Source organism: Colletotrichum acutatum, assembly GCF_030867785.1.
Source record: "Colletotrichum acutatum strain CBS 112980 chromosome Unknown BDZ83scaffold_62, whole genome shotgun sequence".
Lineage (NCBI taxonomy): Eukaryota > Fungi > Ascomycota > Sordariomycetes > Glomerellales > Glomerellaceae > Colletotrichum > Colletotrichum acutatum.
Window position 1 is genome coordinate 148,474 of NW_026849056.1, and position 27,234 is coordinate 175,707.

General features: G+C 49.9%; 11 protein-coding genes across 11 annotated transcripts; 9 read left to right on the forward strand and 2 right to left on the reverse strand.

Annotated features, from left to right (window-relative positions):
* Positions 1–504: 504 nt before the first annotated feature.
* On the forward strand, positions 505–1,549 carry BDZ83DRAFT_580348 (metallo-beta-lactamase family protein; the record flags this gene model as incomplete). The annotated part of the gene is made up of 2 exons (XM_060505343.1): positions 505–873; positions 929–1,549. 2 exons carry the CDS (start codon positions 505–507, stop codon positions 1,547–1,549), a joined length of 990 nt encoding a protein of 329 aa, XP_060363721.1.
* Positions 1,550–2,128: 579 nt separating this feature from the next.
* Positions 2,129–3,310, forward strand: BDZ83DRAFT_625728 (uncharacterized protein). Its single transcript, XM_060508509.1, has 3 exons — positions 2,129–2,283; positions 2,336–2,743; positions 2,797–3,310. Exons 1-3 carry the CDS (start codon positions 2,233–2,235, stop codon positions 2,959–2,961), a joined length of 624 nt encoding a protein of 207 aa, XP_060363722.1. The 5' UTR covers positions 2,129–2,232; the 3' UTR covers positions 2,962–3,310.
* A 97-nt stretch (positions 3,311–3,407) lies between these two features.
* BDZ83DRAFT_542722 (appr-1-p processing domain-containing protein) lies at positions 3,408–4,781 on the forward strand (the record flags this gene model as incomplete). Its single annotated transcript, XM_060503412.1, has 1 exon — positions 3,408–4,781. A coding segment is annotated over one exon (1,374 nt), but the record flags the coding sequence as incomplete, so codon positions are not given.
* Positions 4,782–8,535: 3,754 nt separating this feature from the next.
* On the forward strand, positions 8,536–9,656 carry BDZ83DRAFT_781023 (uncharacterized protein). The gene is made up of 2 exons (XM_060515540.1): positions 8,536–9,279; positions 9,329–9,656. The coding sequence occupies exons 1-2, from the start codon at positions 8,833–8,835 to the stop codon at positions 9,614–9,616; spliced, it is 735 nt and encodes a 244-aa protein (XP_060363724.1). The 5' UTR covers positions 8,536–8,832; the 3' UTR covers positions 9,617–9,656.
* Positions 9,657–13,012: 3,356 nt separating this feature from the next.
* Positions 13,013–15,134, forward strand: BDZ83DRAFT_580273 (L-amino-acid oxidase; the record flags this gene model as incomplete). The annotated part of the gene is made up of 2 exons (XM_060505334.1): positions 13,013–13,582; positions 13,635–15,134. 2 exons carry the CDS (start codon positions 13,013–13,015, stop codon positions 15,132–15,134), a joined length of 2,070 nt encoding a protein of 689 aa, XP_060363725.1.
* A 121-nt stretch (positions 15,135–15,255) lies between these two features.
* BDZ83DRAFT_386264 (kinase-like domain-containing protein) lies at positions 15,256–17,952 on the reverse strand. The gene is made up of 3 exons (XM_060502746.1): positions 17,116–17,952; positions 16,298–17,059; positions 15,256–16,217 (listed from the first exon to the last, which is right to left on the reverse strand). The coding sequence occupies exons 1-3, from the start codon at positions 17,809–17,811 to the stop codon at positions 15,378–15,380; spliced, it is 2,298 nt and encodes a 765-aa protein (XP_060363726.1). The 5' UTR covers positions 17,812–17,952; the 3' UTR covers positions 15,256–15,377.
* A 986-nt stretch (positions 17,953–18,938) lies between these two features.
* Positions 18,939–20,004, forward strand: BDZ83DRAFT_625741 (uncharacterized protein). Its single transcript, XM_060508510.1, has 3 exons — positions 18,939–19,345; positions 19,436–19,492; positions 19,554–20,004. The coding sequence occupies exons 1-3, from the start codon at positions 18,956–18,958 to the stop codon at positions 19,599–19,601; spliced, it is 495 nt and encodes a 164-aa protein (XP_060363727.1). The 5' UTR covers positions 18,939–18,955; the 3' UTR covers positions 19,602–20,004.
* Positions 20,005–20,109: 105 nt separating this feature from the next.
* BDZ83DRAFT_386558 (kinase-like domain-containing protein) lies at positions 20,110–22,665 on the forward strand. Its single transcript, XM_060502747.1, has 4 exons — positions 20,110–20,232; positions 20,304–21,226; positions 21,286–22,038; positions 22,091–22,665. Exons 2-4 carry the CDS (start codon positions 20,378–20,380, stop codon positions 22,430–22,432), a joined length of 1,944 nt encoding a protein of 647 aa, XP_060363728.1. The 5' UTR covers positions 20,110–20,232; positions 20,304–20,377; the 3' UTR covers positions 22,433–22,665.
* A 1,064-nt stretch (positions 22,666–23,729) lies between these two features.
* On the forward strand, positions 23,730–24,272 carry BDZ83DRAFT_625753 (uncharacterized protein). Its single transcript, XM_060508511.1, has 2 exons — positions 23,730–23,975; positions 24,030–24,272. The coding sequence occupies exons 1-2, from the start codon at positions 23,868–23,870 to the stop codon at positions 24,132–24,134; spliced, it is 213 nt and encodes a 70-aa protein (XP_060363729.1). The 5' UTR covers positions 23,730–23,867; the 3' UTR covers positions 24,135–24,272.
* Positions 24,273–24,418: 146 nt separating this feature from the next.
* Positions 24,419–25,749, forward strand: BDZ83DRAFT_580335 (uncharacterized protein; the record flags this gene model as incomplete). The annotated part of the gene is made up of 5 exons (XM_060505342.1): positions 24,419–24,629; positions 24,681–25,112; positions 25,170–25,309; positions 25,385–25,495; positions 25,552–25,749. Coding segments are annotated over 5 exons (1,092 nt in total), but the record flags the coding sequence as incomplete, so codon positions are not given.
* Positions 25,750–26,685: 936 nt separating this feature from the next.
* BDZ83DRAFT_580265 (uncharacterized protein) lies at positions 26,686–27,207 on the reverse strand (the record flags this gene model as incomplete). Its single annotated transcript, XM_060505332.1, has 3 exons — positions 26,686–26,901; positions 26,949–27,032; positions 27,088–27,207. 3 exons carry the CDS (start codon positions 27,205–27,207, stop codon positions 26,686–26,688), a joined length of 420 nt encoding a protein of 139 aa, XP_060363731.1.
* Positions 27,208–27,234: the final 27 nt, after the last annotated feature.

A 27,234-nucleotide genomic window follows, 5' to 3' on the forward strand; every position in this document is an offset into this window, starting at 1 on the left:
AGAAGCCTGAATTCCTCTGATGGAACCGCAGACTGTTCTAAGGAGAAGGGTGCGCAGTCAACGATGGATCCGAAATCCCGGATATTATAAAATGAGAGATCATAAGCATACAACACGAACCCAGTGGAGGAAGCATCGCTAATCTTCATTTCAACTGAAGAAGATTTGGGGGTTTTCTGGCGCAATAATCAATCTGATTTCAAAGGGTAGTGTTCACCGCAATATATTTGATGCTTACAAGTGAAGGTGTGCAGAAAAAGTGGCAACGGAAACAAAATAGCTCCGACTCTTCCACAGTAATAATACATCCGAGCTGGCTTAACGACAGTCGATATTTGGCCAAGACTCGGAAGTAGATTGAAAGACTGAATTTTCTGCAGACGTAATTTAATGTCCTATAAATCAGGAGCGCCCGATCTCCAAGATTGGAGCTTTTCATGCAGCGAAGGAAAGTTCACCAAGGTCTTTCGCTCTCATACAATCACCAGACGTATCGACACCATCATGTTCAGCAAGATCATCACCGCCGTCACTCTATCAGGAGTGTTTGGGAAAGCTGCTGCGTCATGCACTTGCGACCTCAAAGTCGAAAGCTACATCAGCCCAGGGTTCTCATTGGATGTTGTGTCGTCTCTGATCATCGGCTCTCAAGCCGCTGTGATGATCGACTTGCCTCTTGCAGTTGCCGATGCAGAAATCCTAGCTCAATGGGTTAAGAATACAACTGACAAGCCTCTCCTGGCGGCTTTCACGACGCATAATCATCCAGATCACTATCTGAGCGGCAAAGCGTTCCTTCAACACTTCCCCGAGGCCAAGCACTACGCCACGCCGGAGACGGTGCATGGAATCCAGAACGAGGCTATTAACAAAGTGAGCATTCATGCTGACATTTTGGAAAGCAATGGCTAATAACAGGGTAATGTAGACTGAATTCTGGTCTGCCGCTTACGGCCCCGGTGTCATCGCTCCCGTCCCTGCGATTCCGACTGCCTACAACTTCTCCTTCTTCACCCTCCCAGGCGACGAAAAGTGCCCGATCGAAATACTCAAAAATATTGGCGGCGATACGATTGATCTATCTTCATTCTGGATCCCGTCCATCAAGACACTGATCGCAGGTGACGTCGTCTACGGCCACCAGATGCATGCCTGGCTCGCCGACCTCCTTACGCCCGCCCTCACAGAGTCATGGCTCACGACTCTCGACTTCATCACGGGCCTCAGACCTAGTCTTGTCATACCTGGACATGCGCTATCGTCTGATACCTTCAGTGCAGTCGCCGATGTCGATCATACAAGAGACTACGTTTCTTTTTTCCAGAAGAACATCGAGGCCAAGGGTGCCGACTTTTACACTCCGCAAGAAATTTCGACCATGATAGAGGCTGCTTTTCCTGGTTTGACGAATTTGACGTCATCAACTACTTCAGCTACCTTACTCAACATTACGTCGGAGAACTTCGGCCGGGCAGGACAAAGACAGGTGCACTACTTCGACTTGACTGTGTATAACGACACGGATGTCTTGGATGGATGGCGCTTGTGATAGTGCCCTAGCACTTGATGATGATATCATATCTCCTAGCTCTCATCATTTCTATGAGTGGACGAGTTTGGGGGGGGGGGGGTCAAGAGGAGATACCTTAGGCCATGATTGTGCAATTACTACTTCATGCCCATCACGCGGCGGATAGAGAAGTGCGCATATCTGATGGTTTTCGAGAAATCTCAGCTTTGTCGTAGCGCACATAGTATCATGAAAAAACATGAAGAGTACATATTCACTGATCGCTCGAGAATATGAGCCTATTCACTTTTGCAGTAATCTTATTTATTTAGAAACATATGAGGAACAGATAATTAAGGTATTGACGAAGATAGGAAGGTAATAGTTTAAGCTTGTGAGGTGATTTCGAAAATTTTCCTGTCGATTGACCCAAAGTCGAGAAGACGGCACCTTTAAGGCTCCAAGCAGCCATCTGGGTAGCGTCAATGAAAGACGCGAAGATGTGTGATCGGTATTTTCAACCACATATTCATGTTAAAGTTCAGCTCCACATATCAAAGCGGTCATTTATGTCTGCTGAGACCTCCAGGTTCTCTAATGAATCACTTTGTCTTGATCCCGCTTGCTTTAGGCCCTTCATCTACAATGATTCATGTCCTGACAGCCTTCGGACTCAACTTTACATATCTGCATTCATCCCTCAACCCCCTTGAACCATCAAAATGCGCTTCCATCAAATCCAAGCTTTCACCATTGCTTCTTTGGCCGCTTCAGTATGCCAAGACGATATAGCTCCTTCATGATTTGCTACTAACATCACAGTAGGCTTATGCATCAGCGATTACTGACAAGTCTCCCATTGAAGGTTATGAGGTTGTCATCCCAGAGTGGGAGTTTCAAGATGACATCAGCCTGGGGGCCGAGAAAGTCCTTCTGAATGGGACGATCGAAGAGGTCTTGGCGGATCTTCGCTCTTACAAGTCTCTGTATGCGCAGGTTTTGGGCCCGGAATTGGGCTCTACTACCACATCTTCAGCCTTAGAGGAACCGAACAAGTTCGATAACTCTCATGTCGTGTGTCATAAGTTCCCCTTAGCCTCAGTCGCCGTTGCAAAAGATGGCATCAACGAACTCAAACGCATCCGGCACAAGAGGGCGAGACTCGAGGTTGGCCGGGGAAAGTGCGCTCTTATGAGTTGCCTTTTCAAGACTGCCATCTGGTGGTGCAATGACGTGAGTCTAATTTTCAAGACATTGTGCGTACAAGCTAAGCCGAAGTTTTACAGGACGACAAGCCAAAGAGTATGAGAACCTTTGACGGCATTGCTCAAGGTGCTGAGAAAGTTTTGAAATCATGTGCGAAGAGGGAGTCGCGTAATGTATTACGATCCTCAGGACAGGCATTTGACAAGATGAAATGGAGCGTTATCGTGCGCGGTGAAAATTGTTGATAATGAGAAAGGACAACTTTGGATTTCAAGTGGACTTGCCAGAAATCAGGTCAACGGATGCAGCTTGCAGCTGCCAGTGTGTTTGACAAGAACATGAACTTCTCTCCAGCCTACCCATATTTCCTGTATTGGGCGCTCGTTGCCATGGTCAGCACGGTTGCGAAATTGATTTGTGTATTACTCCATAAAGTATTCTAGAAGCCGATGAGAGATCTCATTTGATGTTTAGGGTCGGATGCAAATTGCTTCCGGCAGCTCACCAAAGCAAGATAAAATCGGAACCAAAATGGATAGTCTCACAAACGAGTTTGTGCCATGTTTGAAATCGAACTCGCCATTCGAACTAAAATAAATTGTACAAGAGCGTAGTGCTTCCTTGTCTGGGCGAGGTTGAAGCGGCATCAAAAAGGTGCTCCAAGGAAGAATTCTCACAGCAACACCAAAGCATGGACAATATACAGCAAATCCTCGTTCATCTACTGGACGAAGCCGATTCGGGCGCTGACTCAGATCATGGCGACTGCGATCACGGCCATCATCACCACCACCTCCGTCATATCAAGGACCAACTCGACGACTTGGAGCCCCCTACACATCTACAATTGCTTCACCAACTACTCTGTGTCCGCACACCGGACCCACCGCTTCCGGAAGACATTTTGATCGGGATAGACTCAGTCCTACAACAACAGGCATCCCATCGTGTCCTGACATTAGCGGGTTCTATTCAGCCGACATTAACACTCAAAAGACCGAATCATAAGAGCGTCAGAGTTACGCTCTGGCAAGGTGACATCACGACTCTCACAGGCATCACTGCAATCACCAATGCCGCGAACAGCCAGGGACTTGGATGCTTCCAACCACCACACCGCTGCATAGACAATATCATTCACTCTGCTGCTGGCCCCCGGCTGCGGGACGAGTGCTACCGGGTCATGATAAAAAGAGGCCGCGAACTCGGACCGGGCGAGGCGATTGTTACAGACGCGTATTGCCTACCAGCAAACCATGTGGTGCATACAGTCGGGCCGCAACTGCAACGCGGCTCAAAACCAACGACAAACGAGACTCTCCAACTCGCCCAATGCTATCGCAGCGTTCTTGACGCAGTTGAACCGCTGCCCGCGACGCCGGATGGCAGGAAGATTGTCGCGTTATGCGGCATCTCGACCGGCTTGTTCGCCTATCCGGCGCGAGATGCAGCAGCCGTCGCGGTCAGCGCGGTCGCAGATTGGCTCGAGCACCACGAGGATACGTCCATCACCGATATCATCTTCAACACCTTCACGAACGCAGATCATGCCGTTTACCAGGAGATCCTGGCCTCTCCCCCGCATATTTCTACATGGATGGGTCAGGCAGCGCCGACTTTCACTCCGCCGGCAAGTGCGAATCATCCGCCGCTGATCCAGTGCGACTCGCTGGACCGGGCCAGGCAGTGGCTGGACGCGGCTGACGCAGTGATTGTGAGCGCCGGTGCCGGTCTCTCTGCTTCCGACGGGCTGGATTACACTTCGTCGGCCCTGTTTGCCAAGAACTTTCCCGGTTTCTTGAAGTATGGGCTGCGAACTCTGTATAGCGTCTTTGGCTTCAACTCTTGGCCAACGGAGCAAGTTCGGTGGGGATACTACTTCACCCACTTGGCGATGGTCAAGTCTTGGCCAGCATCCAGAATGTACCGAACGCTCATTTCATGGCTTGAGAGATTTGGAGAAAACGCGCATGTAAGGACATCCAACGCCGATGGCCTCTTTGTCGCCAATGGGTTATCACCAGAGAGGCTTTCGACTCCTCAAGGATCGTATTCGGTTTTCCAGTGCCTGGCAAATTGCCGACCGGAGGCGACGATGCCATCGGCACCTTTGGTTGCAAACGCGCAGGCGTTCTTAGACCCAGTATCTCAAATATTGACAGAATCAAGCAAGGTGCCCCTTTGCAAGTTCTGCGGCGGTAAAATGAATATCTGCGTGAGGGCAGGGCACTGGTTCAACGAGAAACCCTTTGAAGATGGAGAGAAGAGATGGAAGCAGTTCCGCCGGGACGTGGTGCATCGTGAGGAAAGGACGACAGTGATCCTAGAGCTTGGCGTAGGGATGTCAACGCCGGGGGTCTTGAGATGGCCCAACGAGGATCTCGTCATGAGAGGCGGGGGAAGAGTGAAGCTTGTGAGGGTGGGCAAGGGGCCTGAGACGGCCGTCCCATGGGATTTGGAGGCAGATGGGCTGGCGACAAGTATAGACGGCGAGATCTCAGCGGTGGTGAGCGAACTGCTCGCGGCACGAGCGTAGTTGAGATGGGCGTAGTCAAAGGATTGGTGCCTGCTTCTGAAAAAAACTTCGGTCGATGGAGTAGGGCGTCTCATGCCGAGCATCAGATATTAAGATGAAGGTAATCGATGAGAGTCTATTCCCGAAAAGGATTGACTCAGGAGCACCTCAAAGACGACAGGCTGAAGAATCTCAATTTCCAAATGTCAGAAACGTGCCTCACAAAATAGAAACCGTGGACCTGCATTTCCGCCACTTGTAGAGAATGCTAAACCACTCATGACGAGGGATATACGATGAGTACGATTCGTCCCTTGGGCGATGCATGAACTCTCGACTAACGACTTTGGGTGAAGACTTCGCCAAACACAAGCTTCATAGCTGGAGACATCCGAGAGGATCGGAGAGAGTTGCCCTCACAGGCTTTCTTCCGTGCTGTGGTGGTCATGACTAGCCCCTGCTATGCCTCTCTGCCCTACGTAAAGTATGTTCTTGGCATGTAATGCAACCTCGCGTAGTCCTGACCGTACCTTACGTAGTAGCCCTGCATCTTTACGCATCTTCTTGCCATCCCACAGGGACACAACGCTCTCATACCGCACCTGAGTAGTCGAGGCTCGGGGTAGGGCGGGTTTTGAGGTGTCTTGGCAGCTTGGCAGCGAAAATCAAACTCGCGTGCGGCGTCAGGGGCGCGTCAGGTCTCGTGCGCACAGCGGGCCTGGCGACTCGCACCAGGCCTTACTGTGGCTGAGGAATTCCCCCCTTTTACACTATGCGCTGTATTGCGATTGGTTTGCCAGATGATGATTGATCTACGCAAGCATCGCGGGCGCGGGAATGCAAATCATTGTGGTTCTATGAAAGAGGGAAATCATTGCGGCGAAGGCTTAGCTAGCGGGGGCCTGACGGGACAGCAGATCCACCACGGAAGACGGAATCGGCCGAGAGAGTGGGTCTGCCCAGCCGGTTCTCGGCTCCGAGCCGGGAGAGGCGAAGAATCCAAGAATTGAACAAGAGGCCTGAGCAAATGCCAGTGCTACTCAAGGCGGCAAAAAGCTCCGTCTTGACAAGCTTTACAGCCCACGACTAAACACAAGTAAAGAACAGTCTTGGAAGGCTCAATTGCCCGTGAGGCTGCCTGAAAGTGTGTCCATGTTCTACCTATCACATCTTGACATGACCCTTCTCGGTGTCTGCATCAGCCGGACCTCCCGAGTATTCATCCAAGTATGTGAGACTGGGACAGGACGGTGGGACCTACGCAGTAGAGTGTGCGCCTCATGGCATAGAGGCGACTCTTGCCCACAAACCAGAAGAGCAAACGGGCGTCTTCTGTGTGTCCCATGCTCCCCAATGCGATCATATCCTGGGAGGCAAGCCCCCAGTCCCAGTAGAGTCCCGATTTCGCCATCGTGTTTCTGACACAACTCTTTTTGCCAAGCTTATTTTTTCTCCGCGCTTCTATTCGAGCGGGGTGGACCATTTCCTGTTCCAGGTATGCTGCGGTGAAGCACGGGCAACACGAATCACAGCTGGCGACTCAGCCAGCCGCGCCCCCTTCTCCATGGGTCTCCATGGATTGGCTGAGGCTCTCGAGTCCTAGCTGCAGTGTGTGCTGTGTGTGTGGTACTGGCGATGGTCGTGTCTGCAGTATCTGCCAGATCCAAGCGCAACGGCCCCCCTGTATCAACTTGCCTCTCAGTTCCTTGTCAGGACGTCTAGAACTGCCATGCCTGCATCGGAGCAAAAGGCTACCGACACTCCCTGTCCAGGTCTCCCCCATAATGAAGCACACCTATTGCCCCTGGCCACCCCCGGATCTTTCAAAGTGCTCATGTGGACAGGACCACATTCAACCACCACGCCTGGCCCTGGAACTGATTTGCTCCGGGGTTGATGGGTGATCCACAGAAACGAGAAACGCCTGGCGGTGCAACGACAGTCCTAGAAACCACCGGCGGCTCATGCGATGTTCTCCTAGGGATCGTGCCCGACTGGCAGTAATGATTCACAATGATCAGCGAAACGATGCGCCCCTCATGCCTCCTTTGCCATGTCAACGGCGATCAAATCCCCCAGCCTCCTCCCGGGGCTGGAGGCCTTCATGCCTCCGTACCTCCGTACTCCGTGCTCCTGGCGGGCCACCTCCTTGTTTCCCCCTCCCACCACTGCAACCTATTCGGAGTGGTGCGAATGCTACTTTGTGTGGATACTTTGGGCAGCCGAGTCAAGTCTAAATCCAAAAAGACCAATGGGACTGGGCAGCGCGCCAAAGGCCAGAGACAAGCAAACGGGAGTGGTGAAGCTTGCCCTGGCGTACCTGGCACTAAGCGCTAGCTCCCGCGGTGCCCAGCTGAGGATTGATGCATGGCATCGCTGCGTCCTGCAGGGACTTCGCCTCTCTCAGCCCGTTGGTGATTTTCTATCCGACTCTGTCCCATTTCGGTATTCCATCCGTAAAACACCAATATGCAGAGGGTCGCATTGAGCACCGGTGTCAGAGACGATACTACGGGCATGGCTAAGCCCAATATGACATCTCAACTTCTCATCGTTTGCGTATCCACTATCGTCCGCTGTCCAAGTTCACACAGCAAGTTGCAACGGGGTGGGCTTTAGGGGCCTTTGTTCCAGAAGATTGAGATGATAGCCGTCAGAGATCTCTGCGTCTCTCTCCATTCTTTGGTTCCCAGTCGCTCACGATTACGCTCCCACTATGGACGAACGTTCTCTGTGGCCGAGCGCAGGTTCGAGACTTGAATTTGCGCCGCAGGGCAAGCATCACCTCTGTTGAGTCGCCCTTCCACAGACTCTCCGCACGGCCTCTCGTGTCTCGCCAACGTGCGGTACCAACCAAACCAAACCAACCCAACCAAGGGGGAGGGGGGAGGCAGAGACGGGTATGGTGTGTTTGATCTGGGCGATTCTCTCCCGTGCCCTGGATAATACGGGCGTGGCGCAGATCCTGGAACATCATCTTCCCTCCCAGGCACACCAGGGATGTGCGACAAACGTTTTCTGATCTGCGACAGTGTTTCTTCCCCTCCTTGCCCTCTTCGAGGAGGAGGGGGGACAACGCGATCGCGATGCGATTGGCTCTTCAACAAGGTTCGAACCCTTGTCGGCTCCCACACAGAGCCTCCCCTCGACAATCCGAATCGGAAAGGGCCCAGTTTCGAACTTGTCTCCATCACGAGATGCGGTCGTTCTCGCCGGTGTTTGGCCTCATCTTTTCTCTCCCACTTTACAGTCTAAACAATATGCTTGATGTTGGGGCTGGTGTCGGTTCCAAGGGTTGCAAGGCACCAGACGGTATGTGGATCGTGCAGGCAACGTAGGAGATATTCTGCTAAGTTTGCCTTTCATGTGCTGGGGGGCGTACTGTAGAGTATCGACTCAACATCGTGAATTGTCGAGTACAAAAGCAACTGATTTCCTCCCAATCTTTTCTCATCTCTTCTCATCATCAGCATCAACATCTTCAGCTTTTCAGCAGTCTCTTCTCTCTTTCGGTTCTAATACCTCCTCCGGCAGGATACTACTCGTTTACACTCCTCTGGCAAGGAGCACCATCTCATTCATCTCTTAACTATTAGTCAAAATGTCTCTCAAGACCGTCGCTGCTACTGCTATCCTTGCCGCCGCCAACTTGGTGGCTGGCCACGGTGCCATCATCGGCGCTACCGGCGAGCTCGGTGGCACTGGCATGGCCCTCGGTGTTGATCTCAGCACTCCTCGTGACGGAACCCGTCGCGACCCCTTCCAGGCCGATTCCACCCGCTTCAAGGGCGAGGCCGCCGACACTTTCGGCGAGACCGTCGGTGCTGGCACCAACGATCTGGAGACTGGCACCAAGGCCATCATGGCCGCCACTGGTGACCAGCTTCCCCAGATCCGTGCCGGCGGCACCATCGACATGACCGTTCACCAGGTCAACGGTGACGGCGGCGGCCCCTACGACTGCATGATCAACGGTGATGCCACTGGCGCCACCTGGACCAACATCAACGTCCCCGTCACCGTTCCCGGCCAGAACTCCCGCAACCGCGTAAGTCAATTCACCCTACCCATAAAGCACTCGAGACTAACAATCACAGGCTGGTGCCATGACCGACTTCCCCATCAAGGCCGAGATCCCCGCTGGCCAGACTTGCACTGGTACCGTCGCCGGCCAGAACAACGTCTGCTTGGTCCGTTGCCAGAACGCCGCTCGCGCCGGCCCCTTCGGTGGTGTCGTCCCCGTCCAGATGGCTCAGGCCGGCAACACCCCCGCCGCCGCTCGCCGCAACCTCGCTCGCGCTGTTGCTGAGTCTGACCGCCAGTTCAAGCGCATGATGAAGCGCGCCATGGCCATCGAGGCCACCGACTTCGAGGACGAGGAGTAATTTAGTCATTCCTTTTGCACATATTCTAAGATTGAAAGGGTGGAGTGGTCTTTGAGGGATTACATGTAACAGTACTGGATTACTGATAATGAGACACGACTGCCTGCTCTAGCTGGAGTATGGTCCTTCTAATTTTTTTGCCAACTTTGCTCTGAGTGACTCTGTGACCAACAATGAACCTTCAATGAGAACCATTTTCCTCCTTCCTTTCAATGAGAGGAAGAGGCGAACATAGTTCCTATTGAACGTAACACTCACAGTTATGGTCGGATGATAATTATGCAGGGAAACGTATTCCAACACTTTGTCTCAAAATCGTCGCGCGCAAAACCTACCCCTGAAAGAAATACATTCGTCAAATCTGCAACAAGATGACTGCCAAACTCTGACAACACTTCTAGTGCGCGAGCGCTGCCTGCGCTGCGACGAAAGACCGGCAGCACTTGACGATTCCCAAAATCTTGGAACGTGAAACGAAACAATGGTAAAGCTGGTTCACGGGCCACACACCATCTCGAAAACTCAAAGCGTCTTTAAGAAAGAAAAATGGGTGGGTTGAAACGGCCTCTTGCTTCTTCAGACGAAGAGTTACCCAGGTCCCAGGCTTAAGGTTTGTGGTTCCTGGAGGAGCAACCCACAACCTGGGGACCATCTCGTCATTTCGGCATCTATATCCGACTTTTACTGGTCATTCATATAGGCGCAAAGGTTAGTGATCATCGGCTGTTCTTTAGAATGTGGGCTTGCAGATCTTTTGTCCCGGATGTTTCGCTGCCAGACATGCATTCCATGGCGATGGGAAAACGGTCGAACGGTAAAGTTTAACGACTTCATTGTACCAATACGCTTCAGACAGATAGTCGTCAAAGAAAACTGCCAAAAGTCTGCACCATGACTAGACGGAAGTGAGATAGATGATGGGTTATGGCATGGGCATGCTATCGCCGCCTGCGCACATCTTGCCGTCACATCAAAGAGAGGAAAACAGAGCTTTCCAATGATAACCTGCGGCTAAATAAGAGCCTCGAACAACAAATCCCAGGCGCAAAGTTGGCGGTCACATATCTCAGGTGGCAACCAATCTAGAAGAGGTCATGGCGCATGCCAGTGGCTGCCTCAACGTAATGCTTTTCAAGTAGTGACCGTCACGTATCTATGCTCCTGATTAAGATCGGCCAAACTAAGGCTGTAATCAGCTTTTCATCATCCCCGATACTACTAGCTCGTACGTCGCGAAAAGTGTAGACATGATGCTGACCCCGCTTCTGACCTGGTGACAACCGACTCTCTCTTACATCCGTAAAGCTAAGGTACGGAAGGCACGGAAGACAAGAGTTCACTCAAATACTTCAAGAATACCAAGCCTATTATGTGGGCTGGAGGGATTTCTTTGTGGACTAGACCAGAACCTGTCAAATAGGCCGCGGATTTGCTCCCGACTTTCCTCCCCCCAATGGGTTAACAAGGATATCCGCACGTCCTGAAGGTGCGAATGACTCTACAAGCTTTTGGATAACGAGGCTGTCTAATAAGAAGAGTTCGAGAGTGTAAAATGACATAAAGTTCCTCGGATTCGCTTCGTATAGATTATGATACAGTTAATTCTACGAGCTAGGTGTAACGTTGACCGTCCACCGTGGTTAAAGTTCCATGAAATATGGCAATTGCCGTTTATTGACAAGTTGAGGATTTCAAAGGCTTGCTTTTGAACTGCATGAGGAATGCGTCATTCGATTTTCACGATCTTGTGTTCACTTACTCGCAGTACGGAGCAGTTGCATGCGAAAATGCGTATAAAGATATGATCTGAGTAACAACATGAGTAGGAATAGGATGCCGGGGAGCTGATTTGATGTCTGCATGGATGTTAAGTTTCTGATGGAAGACCTCAATCGTTTCTAATACCCGATTCTACCTATCTCTTCAATTGATTGCTAGCCAAAGGAAAGAGACAAAACGTTACACCAGCTTTGCGGGCCGAAAAGCAATCGATGGTTATATAAGAGCCGTTCAACCCATGACACCATCGCTAGTAAATCACCGCCCAAGAAAGCCTAGGGAGACGAAGTTGTAGGCGCTGGGCGTAACGAATGCGACTGTGGTGAGATCACCACCGAGCAAGTCAAGTCGGTACCGTGAAGAGTATCTCCATGTCATCCGGGCCGGTATGAATGAACGAACCGTGCCGGTGTCAAGATGCGTGCAGTCTCTCGCGGGGGATTCTCGCATGATAACGCATTCCTCAACATCCGGCCGGCAATTGCTGACATGAAGATAAGTTATCTCTAGCCAAGAGATTCGGCCTTGTCGACCCCGATTTTGCTGTCTTGGCGATGGCAATGAGAATTGACACATTTAACCGGCGACCCACACATACACCGCTCTTGTTTTGGCAACATCGGTATGGACATTCGGCCGAAGCTACCAAAGTTTCAAAGATTGACAGCTCTAGTAAGCAATTACAGCATCCTTCCAACGAAAGACTGAAGGCAATCCGCAACTCCGACGAGTCCTAGACAGTGGCAGCTAGCAACGACTCAAGTTCCAAGAGGGTTCGAGTATTTGACTTGCCTGATGGGGTATCGGGCCTCCGGATATCCACCACGGGGGCCCAATTTTCTGGAGTTGCACCGCAACCCATTACCTAACGCCCCTCAAGCGAATGCTTCTCTACATTATCCAACTTCCTTTTCCCATCGTCTACTCTCGCTCGTCATTACCGCCACGCAACTCTGGTGCCATTACCATGCAGGGCAAGCCGCGAGAACACGGTCGAGATTCATCCGAGATAAGGCGTCAGAACACACAAGAGCCGATGGTCGGTTTTTGCAACTCGCGAACAAACCAGGGTTCCCCGCGGTTCCGATGCCGGGATAGTAAACAAGGCCGGGCCCATGCAGCGTCCCTCCCGCCAAGACACCAACGATATGAACTCCAAAGAAGCGAGAACTCTGAACCCCCCGTCATGACCTATGCGCGATTAGAATCTTCCACGTTCTCTGTGGTCGCTTGCGCCGTCTTCGGGCATGTCTCCCACGTTGTTGCAGTGATTGCGGAGTTGGGCCCTCGTAGTCGGTAACCGGTCCTGCGCAACATGACACGAAAACTCGACTAAACGCAACCTCCGCACCCCGAAAACCTCGGTGACGGGACTGATTTTAATCTAATTAGATGATGCCCAGCTTTTAGAGATCTGCTAAGCCTCCAATATGTCCATCCGGGTGCTTATCAAAACCTCACTTGGTTGAGCCTCATGCATAGTCAAGGCTGGAGTGTGGTTGGCAAATAGTCATATAAAGGGCAGATTCAATCGAGCGAGGGATTCAGTTTTGAGATCCTTGGACTTCTCACCGTTCGTCCGTTCGTCGATCTTGCCCCAAGCCTGCCATAGTCAACATGGCTGCCCGCTGGTCAACTCTCCTCACTGCCGCAGCCAGTCTTTGCCAGACGGCTGTTGCGGAGCCCGTCTTCCGCGAGACGGTCTCTTTCCAGGGTCCTTTTGAAGTCGAGAGAAACGGAGTCCGTAACATCAACATCGAGTACAATGGCCCCCTCAATGGAGAGCTGTCCATTGTCTACGGTGATTGCGGAATGAGATCCCCCTTCGAAGCACACCACAAGATTGGATGGACACACATTGGCTTTCACCCTGCGGCGAAGCGTCATCTGGAGTGGATAGATCAACGACCCACAAAGTTTGTCTGGATGGTGCCTGAAGATGTGTCCTCAGGGTGCTTGCACGCCTTCGTTGACAGCCAGCTTGTCGGTCGCTCTTCAGAGCACTCTGTCAAGAGTCGCAAGATGAGGAAGCGTGCAACTTTCGCTGAGGCCACGGACCCGATGGGCCCCTGGTTCGATGGTGTTGAGTACCTCAAGCAGAAGCAGCCTGATGACGTGTTTGTTGCATCGGTGAAGAATAAGACGTTTGGTATTCTGGGTGCTGGCATCTCCGGTCTGCACACTGGTGTAAGTTTTCGCGGCCTTTCTTCTCGGGAGAAGAAGTTGACAAGAGCCACAGTTGCTACTCGACTCAGTTGGCATTCACAACTGGAAGATCCTGGAGTCTTCAGAAAGAGTCGGCGGACGTATTCGTACCACCTACCTAAATGGATCAACTCCGGACGAGCACCAGCACCACGAATTGGGACCTATGCGTTTCCCGCACAGCATTTATGATGCTGAAACCAACGAAACTTACCCCATCAACGATCAGAAGATGATCTACCAGCTGGCGGATGTCCTCAACGAGATAAATGCTGACGCGGACCCTGCTCTCCAAGTCAAGTTCATCCCCTGGATCCAGGTTTCCGACAACGCCCCTGTTGCAACCAAGGAGCGTCGTCCCGACGGTACTGTCCCCGGTCGCAAGGAGATCGCAGCCGACCCTTCCCTCATGACCAACACGACCTACTCCAACGCGACTGCGGCCAAGGAAGCTATTCAGGCTCTTGATGACTTCAAGGCTTTGACGCCTGAGAGACGCAAGTTCTACGCTACTAATGTCTTCAAGGCCCACAAGGAGGCTGTTGAGACTGGCATGTTTGACTTCTCTGAGGTTGAGTACCTGCTCCACGTTATGAACACCGACCTGAACGTGACTGATGAGGTTACCCCGTCTCATGTTGTCTGGCCCATGTGGGAGTTCGAGACTGTCTACTTCCTGGCCAATGAGTGGCGTACCGTTGATGGTGGTATCAGCCGCCTCCCCGCTGCCTTTGAGAACATCATCAAAGACCGCATCGCCTACAAGACCAAGGTCTTCAGCGTCAAGTACAACGAGGAATCCAACAACCTTAACGTCACATGGCGCGAGACTGGAAGCAACCACTGGTCCAAGAACACCACAACCGAACAGTTCGATTACGTCTTCAACAGTGTACCGTTCAACGTGCTCAAGTACTGGGAGCTGCCGCCTCACTCTAGCTTGATGCGTCGCGCCATTGAGCGCACAGTCTTCCTTGGTGCCGTGAAAGTCGCCATGCAGTACAAGACTCGCTTCTGGGAGCACCTCGAGCACCCCATCATCGGCGGATGCGGACGCACCGATATTTACGGCATCGGCCAGATTTGCTACCCTTCCTACAACATCAACGGAACCGGCCCTGGTGTTATGCTTACGAGTTATGCGCCCGACGCTGACGCGGTTGTCGCTTGCTCCATGCCTGTTGAAGAGCATATTGCCTACATCCAGCGCGCTATGGTTGAGATCCACGGCCCTATTGCCGATGAGATGTGGACTGGCAACTACGAGCGTCATTGCTGGGAGCAGGATGAGCATCATGCGGGAGCCTTCGCCGTCCCCATTGTTCCTCAGCAGCAGCTTTACCTGCCAGCCTTCTGGCAGACTGAGTTTAACACTGTCTTCATTGGCGAACACACCAGTTTCACCCATTCTTGGGTTTTCAGTGCTCTTGAGAGTTCCACTCGTGGCACCGTTCAAATGTTGTTGGATCTTGGTCTAGTTGATGAGGCTAAGCAGATCACCAAGACTTGGATGGCAAGATGGATCAGCGTTTGATGTGGCTCAAGCAGGTTGATCATGCACTTTCAATTGTCGAATAAAACGGAGTTCACTTTTGTTGATTTATGACTTCAAACCATACGACGAGACTTTTGACCCTTTTGATCTGTCTGATTCAAATGCCGTAATACCAGTCCTGCGAACGCCTTCCACCGTAAAAGCCAACGGACCTAAGATTCGAATTGCCAAACCCAGACAGAGAAACTGAAGCATTCATGTGCGGGCACCCTAGTTGTAGATCTAGCTATCTAAATCTTGCGAACTTGTAGAGTTCTCTGAAGACGCAAAACAACATTGGAATACGTCCTCCAACCCGCACCAATGCCCATCACTGTAAACAGAGAGAAAAGAACCAGGTCTCTTGTACTCAATGCTTCTGCTATCGCTCGCTCGATCACCGTGTCTGCCGTCCGTCGAGAGGTGTGACTGACCATCCCGTGCACGGATACGTGGACTCATTTCCTGCGCTTCGAAAGGCCTATCGCGAGTTCTCAAGCAAGCGCCACCCTCACTGGCTTCTCCCAAACGTTGGGCCCCTGGCAGTGTTGGTCTAGTATCGTCGGGCAAGCAGGAGTCTATCTTTGTTATGAGTGGTGTTCGCTCAGTCGACTGAGCTTTGAGCTCCATGCGAAGACTCCTGGTAGTTAACCGATGGACCTTTTGTGCCGTCTCGTATGCAGGACCATCTCTGGAAAAGATGTCGGCAATATTTTCCATCTCTCCATACGATGCACAGTTCAAAGACCCGCGGTCACTTTTGGGACCCCAAGTCTCATCACAAAGTGACCCTAGTAAAGGAGAATATGCTCGTGCATTCATTTCTGCGTCACTTTGTTGTGAGTGTTGTTTCGTTCTTGACAGGGAACGAGCAGTTGTAGATTCGCTGACTTGACCCATCAGGTACTCCATGTCAGGTGGTTCGATCTTGCACCTGTGCTCTAGTTCTCTAAGTTGCCCCGCGATGTTAGCGCAACTTTCTCTTTTTCCTGGCTTGGGTTGCAGGAGATCCTTGACAATAAGATCCAGGAAGTCTCTGAAGTAGCCACCACAGTAGGGCTGTCTTCTCAAACCGTCTATCCACTACCAGTTATAAGTAAAGAAGCACTCAGCGAATTGCAGAAAACTTAGTCTTCGTTTATGTAAGGGTGAATTTGACTTACATCGTTGACTGACGGTTTCACTGTCGCCTCTTTCTCTCCGTTCTCTTCAATGCTGGGTATGAAGAACTTATCCTCCTTAATACCTATTGGTGCACCTGTGTCGTCTGCCGTCCGACAACCCACAAATTCTCCAATACCTTCCGGCCCCATAAGGTACCAAGTAATGAACTCTAGGAATACACAGCCAAAAGTCCACATGTCGTAGGACCTGGAAATGAACTTTTCAAGGTCAAGTTCTGGTGCTCTGTGCGTTGGACTGTAGCCTGCTGCCGGGGTGTTTGACCGAGTATTTCTTCTATGAAAGCGAGTATAGCCGAAGTCGCTGATTACCATTATTCCGAATGGATTTGAATCGCTATGGAATAGGAGGATGTTTTCAGGCTTAATGTCTCCATGGATACCGTACTCTTGTGCGTGATCCGCGTGGTCCGAGGGGCTTTTATGGATCTTTTGCAAGCCCTCGGCAAGGCCTCGACATTGCGTGGATATCCATTTGACAAATTCGGGCGATCTTTCTGGCTCTCCCCGCTTCCAGTAGTCTTTGAGGTTGCTTATGGCCCATGGAAATAACATACTCCAGCTATCACCTTTCCTCCAAGTCGCGAGTAGCTTAATGACATGGTCATGACTCGATAGGCCAACGGTCTTCGCCAAAGCCCGCACCTCCGCGCGGAAATTCTTTTCGCGGCTGGTGTCCATTTTATCATCAGGTTCAGGGAGTAGTTCTTTGACAGCGAAGAACGGATTTTCGTCTGGAACTCCCTGTAATTCATTCTTAGATTTCAGTTGATCAAACATGCATGTGTGATGTGCCTTACCTTGTGCATGGTATGATGATGCATATGGATTTGTACTCGCTGAACTTTGCTGTAAGACGTTATGTCGGACGACGTAGCTGGAAACTCCTTGATGAAAGGTAGCACTGTATCTGGCTCCAGTTCGTAGTGGTGAATATTTCTTTCCTTGTCGTTAGGGCCAATATCGAAGAAGGGAGACCGCATCGTTTTTTGATATCTCTCAAATGCACCCCAATCTCGCAACGTCCAATGGCGTCCAAAAATCTGATTTGCAAAACCGGGAGGAGGGTTCTTTGGGAATAGCTGACCATCCAAACTCGGTTGATTTGCGTCCGGGACAAAAGGTAGATTGTAGTCCGAGAGGTTGAGATCGATGAATTGAATAATTTCATTCACTCTCTCCAAGATTGTGAGGATTGCAAACATGCTCCGGGCTCCCATGAGACATGAACCATCAGGACGACTTCGAGGGCATATGTCTTCTGCATATTTCCATAGCTTTGTTTCCGAAAGCTCGAGCTTCGGGCGACACTCTCGTAATGCCCGAAAAACTGAATCTCTTGTGACAATCCTGAATAGTTGATTGACTGGCAGCCACTGCGCTCCTTGAGATTTGCCGCCATAGTACTGCAGTGACTTGGAGACATCGCGTGCCATTGATGTAACAGTAGATGCATTCATGTAGTGCGTTTCTGTGTTCTGTAAGTGAGAACCCATTTGGCGAAGATCCGTCTCGGCTGTTATGAGTCCACTTTGATCCTGACATGATGCAATCGTGCTACCGTCGAATACTGTTCCAGCAGCTGCATAACCTCTATCATTTTGAGTTGCAATACTGATATCGTCGTCATCTGAATTATGTTTGTGTTCAAAAGGCGTTCTGAGATCATTGGGGGAGAGACTTTGCCCATCCCTTCCATGGCCGATCAAAGCGTTCAGTGATAGTGGCGAGTTAGCGTCTTCATTCCATGGAGAGAGAATTAGGCGAGGCCGCTACAAGTCAAACATGATTTAGCTGAAGGGAGCAATAAAGGAACAGAACAGTCCGAACGAGGCGCAAAGACCAAGTGATTGATAATTCAGAAAGGTTTTTACTGACCTCAGTGGATGGATGTATTCCGGGTTCAAGAGTAATGTTATCATCGTCGTCGGAGGTGACACTCATGTTTTGATAGATGGAGCATGAAAATCGGGTACCAATAAAGTTGATCAGCGGTGTTCCCCTTGGTCAATTGGAGCGAAGAAAGAGCTGGAGGGTGCTCATATACTATTCGTGCGACGGTCGATCAAAAGGACGGTCAATTCAGTTCTCCTAGTCTAATCAAATGAGCGTGGTTCAGGTCAGCCAGCTCTGGTGAGGACATTTTACATAGCCTCAGAGATGATAAGACACTGGGAGTCTGGTCTTCTGATTAGGTGCTTGGACGGCACTGCCTCTGACGCCACCCTCCCGACACCCTTCCAGCCATTTCAAATAAAACTGGAAAGCCAGCTTCACCGGAGCCTGCCTTAATGGACTGTTAAATACGGCGCGCGGAGAGACAATGGGAGAACTGGACCCCAAGTCTGTCCCCCATGCAGTCAGACTATTGATGCGCCAAGTATTCATAGGCACCCACGCGGGCTTAATACCAATAGTGTGTCTTAGATGAATCTCTGTTAGGCAAAAATGGAAGTAGAAAAAGTTCCAAGGATCCGTAGCGTCAATGAGAACGGTGGGTGATGCCAACGGCAGTTGTGGACCTGTGGTTGGCTGAGTAAACCCTCAGCCTGCCGCTCAATGTCCCCTTGGAACGCAGCCAAATTTGGGCAGGCAACCTCTTAATTCCACTGCGCCGTCCGCTGGCAGAACTCCGACGAAATGGTCTTCTTGATAGGTTGTGTTATAAGTCAGGAGGATAATATAAAAGGAGGCGAAAGATTCTGCTACCATCTCGCTATCCCTCCAACAGCTTCAGCCTCTTGTCTATCATTTCCATCAAGAAATTTTAATACATTACGTCACAGAAACTTCGGGGTCATTTATTTCTTTATATTCTACACATCGTTCTTTGAATCCTCGTTCTCGTTGTGGCCAGGAAATTTGCAAAAGTACTGCCGGATCAGGGCCATCATGGCCATGCCTTCAGTCTCTAACTCTTCAAATTGCAACGGTGAATGGCAGTACATACATTGTAAAGTTGTCAAAAGCCCGCAAGGGTTATCCAGTATTCTCACAAGCCTTTATGGGCCGGGGAAGTTCTCTGTTGAAGTACGTCCCTAGCTCAAGCACTTCAAAATCTAGCTTGGCCTCTAAACCCTTGCCCGTCCTACAGGAGCGTTTGACTGATAGAATGTGAAGACAAGGCAAAATGTGTACTGCATAAGAGCAGCGGATTCAACCGTTCCGCTGGATCTTGTGAGTGTATTTCGTGGGCCCTGCTGTCGTTCTCGCGTTTGCTGATGAAAAGAGGGAAAAGGCTCGCCCTGACGTGAGGGATTCCTTGAACGGGAAGGTTTGCCTATGACTAAATGACTAAGCTGCCTGTCGGTAACTTGGATGGAAATCAAAGTGCTATTTCAAAGTATCACTTGCTAAGAAGAAGAATCGCAGTATTTCCTTGTTATGTGTTGAAGAATTTGAATTTCGTGGCCAGTCCATAGCTATGGCAGCGAGAGAGTTAGCCGTAAAATCCTGAGTGTGATTCGTGTTTTTCTCCCGAGATGAGAGTGACGCGTGACACGGTCATTTTCAGCTGCTGACGACAGAAATCGACCAAGGATGCGGAGACAAGTTCTCTATCTGGCCGAAAGCCCTAAAGATAAATCACGTTTCTCTGATTGCTCGCCTGATCAAGGCGGTAATTACCTCTACATGTATGGATATCCCTAGAAACATGGTACAACACCCGATATGCGAACCAATAGCAGGTAATCGTGGCTTAATGGCCAGGCGACAAGGCAAAGAGGTCGGAGCCTGCTTCACAGCTACTAGAATGTCGGATTCGTACTGGTTACAATCACTTCGCAAGATTTTGCAAGGCAACAGTAACAATGAGAGCAGCAATGTAAGCCGCATGGAAGAGGGTGTGTTGAAAGTTCCGGGCTTGATACTACATGTAGTCGGCGTCTTTGGGAGCATCTCCCGATGAAGTTCATGTGAGCGAAATTCATGTCATTATTAGTTGTCGCTCCCACACTCGTTGACGGCAAGAACTTCAAACCCCCAGCAACCCTTTTCTTTAGCTCGCGACTTCCCAGGTCCAAGTTTCTCTTGAGAAGGCCACATTATCTCTCATTCGACATGGCCAACCAAAATGGTATTCCTGGCGGAGCCACGCCATCTATTCAGATCAACGACGGTCCACAGTACGGAGTTGACGATTTGCGTGCGACTGACTCAGCCGTCACATCCTGGATCACTCCTGTGCTGCCACGTTTGGAAAGTAACACATCAGACATCGACGATGCTCAGGAACACATTGAAGCAAGGCTTTGGGACAACGCCATCAGACCGCCCTTCGCCTTACATAGTGACCCTGTGTTCTGGCCATCGAAACTTATCGAGCACTTGTTCGATAGAGAAGCAGTGCTCAGCGTTGTTGTGCACCTCTACAGGCGGAATGCCCTCCCTGCAGCGCACAATGCGGGGTCTCTTGACAGCATCTGTCAAGAGTGGACCAATAGGATCTTCGGGATCGGTGGGCGCACTACGAGGTATCGTCTGGTTTTTGCGATCTTAGTTCTCATGCAAAAGGCCTCATGCATCCAGAGCTTCATCAATGAGAGATTGGACGACAGCTGTCTGCCTCTTCGACTCGATCAGATCAAAGCATATCAGGGGCAGAGGTCTAGGCAATCACATCGCCCGTTTGGCAGATGGACGCCCCTTCTCGTGGACAACTTTTACAGTCTGCAGTGCAGGCTGTTTGTCCAGTTCATTGCAAAATCTCCATACAAGGGAGAGGTCTCCCATTACAACTTCGATGCGGCCCACGTACTTCCGTGGGTCATGATATCCCAACCGGTTTCAATTACTGCACCTATTGGTGCCGACGAATCCACATCGATGAGTTTGAGTGGTGGATTTGGAGAAGTGAAGCAAATTGTCATTCATGGCTGGCAACATAACTTCCACCGGACTCTGCATGAGGTGAGGTCCATCAAAATCGGGCCATTTGACCCTTTTGTATCCAAACTAACGTAATCAAGATCTCCGCCGCTCCGGGCTGTTTTGCTCTCAAAAAGCTTTACATTCCGAATAAGGAAGAGTTTGAACAAGAGGTTAAGCACCTGAAGCGCTTCGGAGGCAGGCACCCCCACATTGTCACGCTCCTCGCCACATTCACACGCCACAGTAGTGGTGGCATTGAGTATCTTCTCCTTTTTCCATGGGCTGAGTGTGATCTACTGGAGTTCTGGAGAAGAAACACATACATACAAAGAGACTACCAACTTTATCTCTGGACGGTAGACCAGATCTGTGGCATTGCTGATGCTCTGAGCTACATTCATGACCCCAACGACATGGATCACCTGGACGCCAAGGGAAATCGTCTATATGGGAGACATGGAGATATCAAGCCGGAGAACGTCTTGTGGTTCAAATCTAGAGGCCTTGGTAACCTTGTTCTCTCCGATCTCGGGCTTACACGGACACACAGACAAGAGAGTCGTTCCAACCGACCAGGCGCAGAAATACCCGTGTCTCCTAACTATAGACCACCTGAGTGTGATATTGAAGGGACGGAAGGTCGTATATCGAGGTCTTTCGATATTTGGACTCTTGGATGCCTTATCCTCGAGTTCATGGTATGGTTTCTTGACGGCTGGGAAGGATACGAAAGCTTCAAGCAAAAGCGCATGTCACCATACATCAACAGCCACGACACGCCCATCTACTTCAACATTGTTCGGGTTTCTGATGATAATTACGCTTTCAACATCAAAAAAAGCGTGACAGATGTTCGTATTCAACGTAATGTTCTCCAGGTGACATTGCTGATGAATGATGCAGGAATTCGACAGACTACGGAGGCACAAGCGGTGCTCACAATTCATCAGTGACCTGCTGAGTCTCGTCCAAACCAGGATGTTGATTGTTCAATCTATGGATCAGAAAAGAATCGCATCATCGGACTTGTGCCGGGAGTTAGTGGTTTTGCAAGGAAATTGCTTTCGTAGAGAATATTACTGTGCACCGCCAGTTTCATCAATGGCGACCATCGAACGACCTTGGCCCGTCGAGGCTCGTCTCAACAAAGTGGCGAAGAGGCATATCGCAGCTATAGATATCAGACATTTCGATGCGATCATCATGGACTACGAAGGTCCAACACGGTCAGCTGCTGCTAGGTAAATTACAACGTAGACATTCGGAAAAGCGTGATTCACGAATATAACTACATGGCAAAAACGAGTTCTATTGTTCCTCAAAGACGGAGCTGCTTCCTTCATTCTCTTCCGAATGGAAATACGCGGTATTGCATTGACAGAGTATCCTTAACCCATGTTCTTAAGCATAGTGATCTTCTTGAATCGCTCTCAAAACTATCTCGCGTTCAACCTGCATGAATATCAGATAAGATACCGAATGATGGATGGGTGAGCTCGTCAGTCTGACCGGTTTCAACTTTCTTGGGATGGTACAAAAGAATCTCCCACGTTCGGACTATTGTCAAAAAGCCTGTTGTCAGCCCGCGTAACTCCATGAAATAACTTGGCGGGATGAGTTACTCACAGATATCCGAAACTTTTGGCGTGGAAAGATAAGTCGTAGGTGCTGGGTGATCACCGCTTCGTCGGTATATCTGCCCTGGAAGACCTCAGTGGCCATAATCGATGAGTGGAGGTGTGCGATCTTGTTTTCGATTCTGTTCGATCCGGCTGGTTTCTCGGGACCTGTGAATACAAAATGGGAGAGGAGTCAATTGACGCGGTGGCATCAGTGGATATAGCTCACTCGAATGCGCTGGTATAACATGCATCAATTAGCTCCCGCAGTCGTAGGGGAGCCTCGTAGAAAGCCCAAGTCAGGGTTTGCCTCGGAAATGCGATCTACGTTACGGAAAGCTGCCGCAGAGTGACCACGTACGCAGACGCACATCACCAGACCCTTCAGAACAGTACATCATGCACAAAGTACATTAGGTCTTTCAAGGACCTTCTAACACGCAGAAGCACTTCTTATTTGCTATCTATCAAGAAAATTGAGTGATGAGGCGGGATTGCCTCGTTATGACATCGATGTGTGGTCAGATGAATAGGTGCATTTACCTTGGCCGCGATGTTTTCGCATGTGGGCTGTGCTGACCCCATGGCCAACATAGGGCTTGTGCGGGTGGGCGGGATCACAGGTTTTCGAGCCTGCAATCTTGAGACACGGATGACTTTGGAGGGCGAGTTCATCAAGTCAGGAAAGCCGTGGCGAACCACGGTTCGGGTCACATATCATTTCCAATAGTCTCACCGACGGCACGGATGCAGTTGGGAAAAAGCAAGGCGATCAGCCCTTAGTGAACTGCCTGATTCGACCATCGGGAGACTCGTGCTACACGGCGACATGCAGAAAGTTCGTGGCGCTACTGCAGGAATGCGGTGTGGTGGTATTTATGTTGCAGTGCCACCTTTGAGGTACACGTAGGCATGGCAGAATGCTTGACAAATCATCCCACTTACGCATACTGAGTAATAAGCTGCAAATAGGGCGCAAGATCTCACTCCTCCCGAATCTTTCTACACAGCTGAATACCGGATGCAACCTGACGCTCCCGCATCTCTCATCCATTTCGATCATGGATTGGGCATCGGACGATGGTAGCTTGAACGAAGCCGACCTCCAAAAAGTTTTTCGATATCAGCCACAGGAGACGAGGGTAGTCAAGATTCTACCCAATCAATGCGTTCGTGTTGTTTTCACCCCTTTTCGAAGAAATAGAAGCTAACCATTCAGATAGGGTACAGAAGTCTGCATGCGGTCGATCAGGACCCCAGCAGAATGGCGATCATGGCTCGAGAACGTAAGCTTTCACCTTCTACTTTCTCAGTCGATAGCCTGTTAATAATTCATGACTGATTCCAGGACACTCCATCACTTCACAAAGACTCTGGTCTCGTAGTCATGTATGAAAATTAAACTCCTTTGAAAGCAACTGACTGATAGTGTTATCTGCAAAGAATTGCCAGAAGGCCATATGTTCCTTCCATAAAACCTGAAGATGGAGGAAGCTCCCCTAATGCGCAATCTTTGAGATCAGCGCCTGGATCTTTTGACGAGAAATCTGGGTCTGTCAGCTCGATTAGCAATGGAACGTGGTCAAGCCACACTTTCGCAGCTATCGAGTGCCAGGCCGGCACATCAGAGATCCCGACAGGTGGAAAGAGGGAGGTTCGCCATCTGCCTTTTGATCAGAATACTTTTAGAGACATTTGTGACAGATTCTTCATACACTCTTCGATAGCGCGAGTCATCAACCGGGCAGACGTTCCTGTGTTTTCAAGATCTTTTGTTACTATGAGGCTGGGAGATTCAGATGCAACTGGCCAAACTGCTATAGGTATGCGCCCTACCCGTAGCTAAACAGCTGCATTATTAAACTCAATTACAGTATATCAATGCAGATCATCTAATACATGGGCGGACGACATGGCTCTGACAGCCACTCACTTTCCCCAGAGCAACTTGACCTATGCTGTACTGTTTGGGTGTACTGCTGAGGTTGAACGCAACGTAATCAGCCGATTACGTCGCGCAACGGACCACGTATTCTTCCCTCTGCTCTTACCAGGTATATTTGCGGAACTGGAAAGAGATCGAATGGCGAAAGTCGTCACAGAAACTGTTGATGCCATCGAAGGAGCAATTTTCGAGCTTGGCACCGGAAACCCGATCGAAGGCGAAGAGCTTCTAGAAGAGGATAAGATTGATATGCGACATTCTCGAAGGTCTGCTTGGCTGAATACAACATTCCTTCGGAACAGCCTAAGAGCATGGAAGGGTCAACTTCGAAAGATGGCAGACCATGTTGATGAACTATCCAGTATTCACAGGGGGCAGCTAATTGATGGAGTTCACGGACAGCCCAGGAACGAGGAAGAGCATAAAATGACCAACATAATGTTGGATCGGACAGGGTTGATGGTATACGATAGGATTCACGCTCTCATTGAGGACTTTGAGGATAGGATTCAAGAATGCACAATGAGCGTTGAGGGAATGACGATTGCTACACAATGGGTAAGTTCAAATCTGATCTTTGGCCGGGTCACCTTTTTAGTCCGCTTAAGATTGACTAACTCTATCTTCACTCAGGCTCAAGGAGACACCAATATGGACATTGCAACAGCTACCGGTCGGGATTCGAGGCAAATGCGCTCCATTGCTATGGTAACAATGGTGTTTCTTCCGGGCACATTCTTCGCAGTAAGTCCAGACCTCACTGTCATTAACATATCAGAATATGAGCTAATCATAAACAGACATTATTCTCCATGTCATTCTTCAACTGGTCTCCAAATGACTCCCAAACGTCCGTCGTGTCAAGCTATATTTGGATCTACTTTCTTGTCACTGGCATCTTCACTGTATCCACCCTTCTTCTCTGGTGGTATTTTCTTTCATCTCGCAGAAAGAAGTACAGAAGTTGTAGTTTTGCTACGTACCTTCTGAAAGTCTGACCTAGCTACGTCTGACACACCCAGATACTTAGTCATTATATTGTGTTAATTCCAGGGTATCCTTGAAGTAGGAAGCTGCAAATCTCGGCTAGCCTCCTTTTTTAGCTTGATAGGCTCCTCTACGACAATCAGAAGGTCTTCGAGTTCCTCCAACTTCACTCTGTTATCTCCCTTTGCCTTAGTCAGATCATACACGAAGTCAAAGCTTTCTAGGCATTGGCGAGGAGTGTTACATCAAAACTATTATCCATGATCCCATGCCAGGGATCATGACTTTGTCCCCGATGCTCTTACCATCATAAATCGGTATCATCAAGATAAGATGGGCCTGTACCTCAAGAGATACCTCGCCCAGGCATCTAATGGTCAATGCAAAACGTAGTTCTTACCAAGTTGTGGTAAATAAGGCGTAATTGCTGGCCGGCAATAACGGTTCCGTTTTTGTACGACACAAGTAAAGTAAAAAGTCAGACAATCATCATGGCCAGTGGGTCAATTACAGATGTTCCCTTCGTTCAGCACGGCTGCAACGTAGCCGTGGACTCCAATAGAGTAAGTACTCTTTATCTGCAACCCTGTAATTGTGATATATACGCCGAACAACAATGTTTCACAGCAATCGGTAGATGCAACAAGCAGATAGCCCACAGCCAACCGAGGCAATTTCCGGCTGACGAGACACTATGAGTTGCTTCTTTTGCGGAACATAGAGCATTAGGGGTAAGTGTTAGCGGTTGTCGTCTGACTTCAATCAAGATGGTAAATATTAACCTGGCTCTACCAGACTTCTAGGGCAAACATGAAGGAATGCGTCCTCTGCAATGAATAACTTTTTCAATCTCTCTGCAGCCGCCCGCTATCAGGCCGCTGAACAGTGATCCATCAAGAAATCCTATGAACATCGAACTTTGGTCATAATACCCTTTGTTCATCTCGTCATACATCCCCTTCACTGCTTCTCAGAGCAAGCTGGCGGCGCTTTTTATCACCAAGGTGACCTCCCTTCAAGACAAGGTCTCCAGCCTTGTCTCTGATCTCGAAATCATCCGTTGTGATCCAGTCTTGCGTAGAAGTCTTCTCTTTGATCATTTCTCGGCCGACCTGGTTCTGGATGTCCCTTCGACCATTCAAGAGGTCATTACTCAGTTTTGCCTGTAAATTGATTAGATTTTCTTTTAATATCTAAGGATTTTGAGAACCCCCCCTCTTTCTTTGGATGGCGCACCAGCGTACTTGCAGAACCAGTCCGCACGTGTAAGAGAGTGTAGGATCATTTTACAATCCTGTGAGGTAGTCAGTACGTTAAGTTCCAACACCGATAAAGCAAGCTGTAAATACCTGGAGATTGCTGCAGATTGAGTTCCACCTGGCAGAAAAAGTGTCGAAGTGTTCCCACGTAGACACGGTTCTTGTACCGGACCAGAGAGGGCGCATTGTAAAGCCTAGCTGCTGTTCCATTGCAGAACGCTAGTATCATGTTAGCTC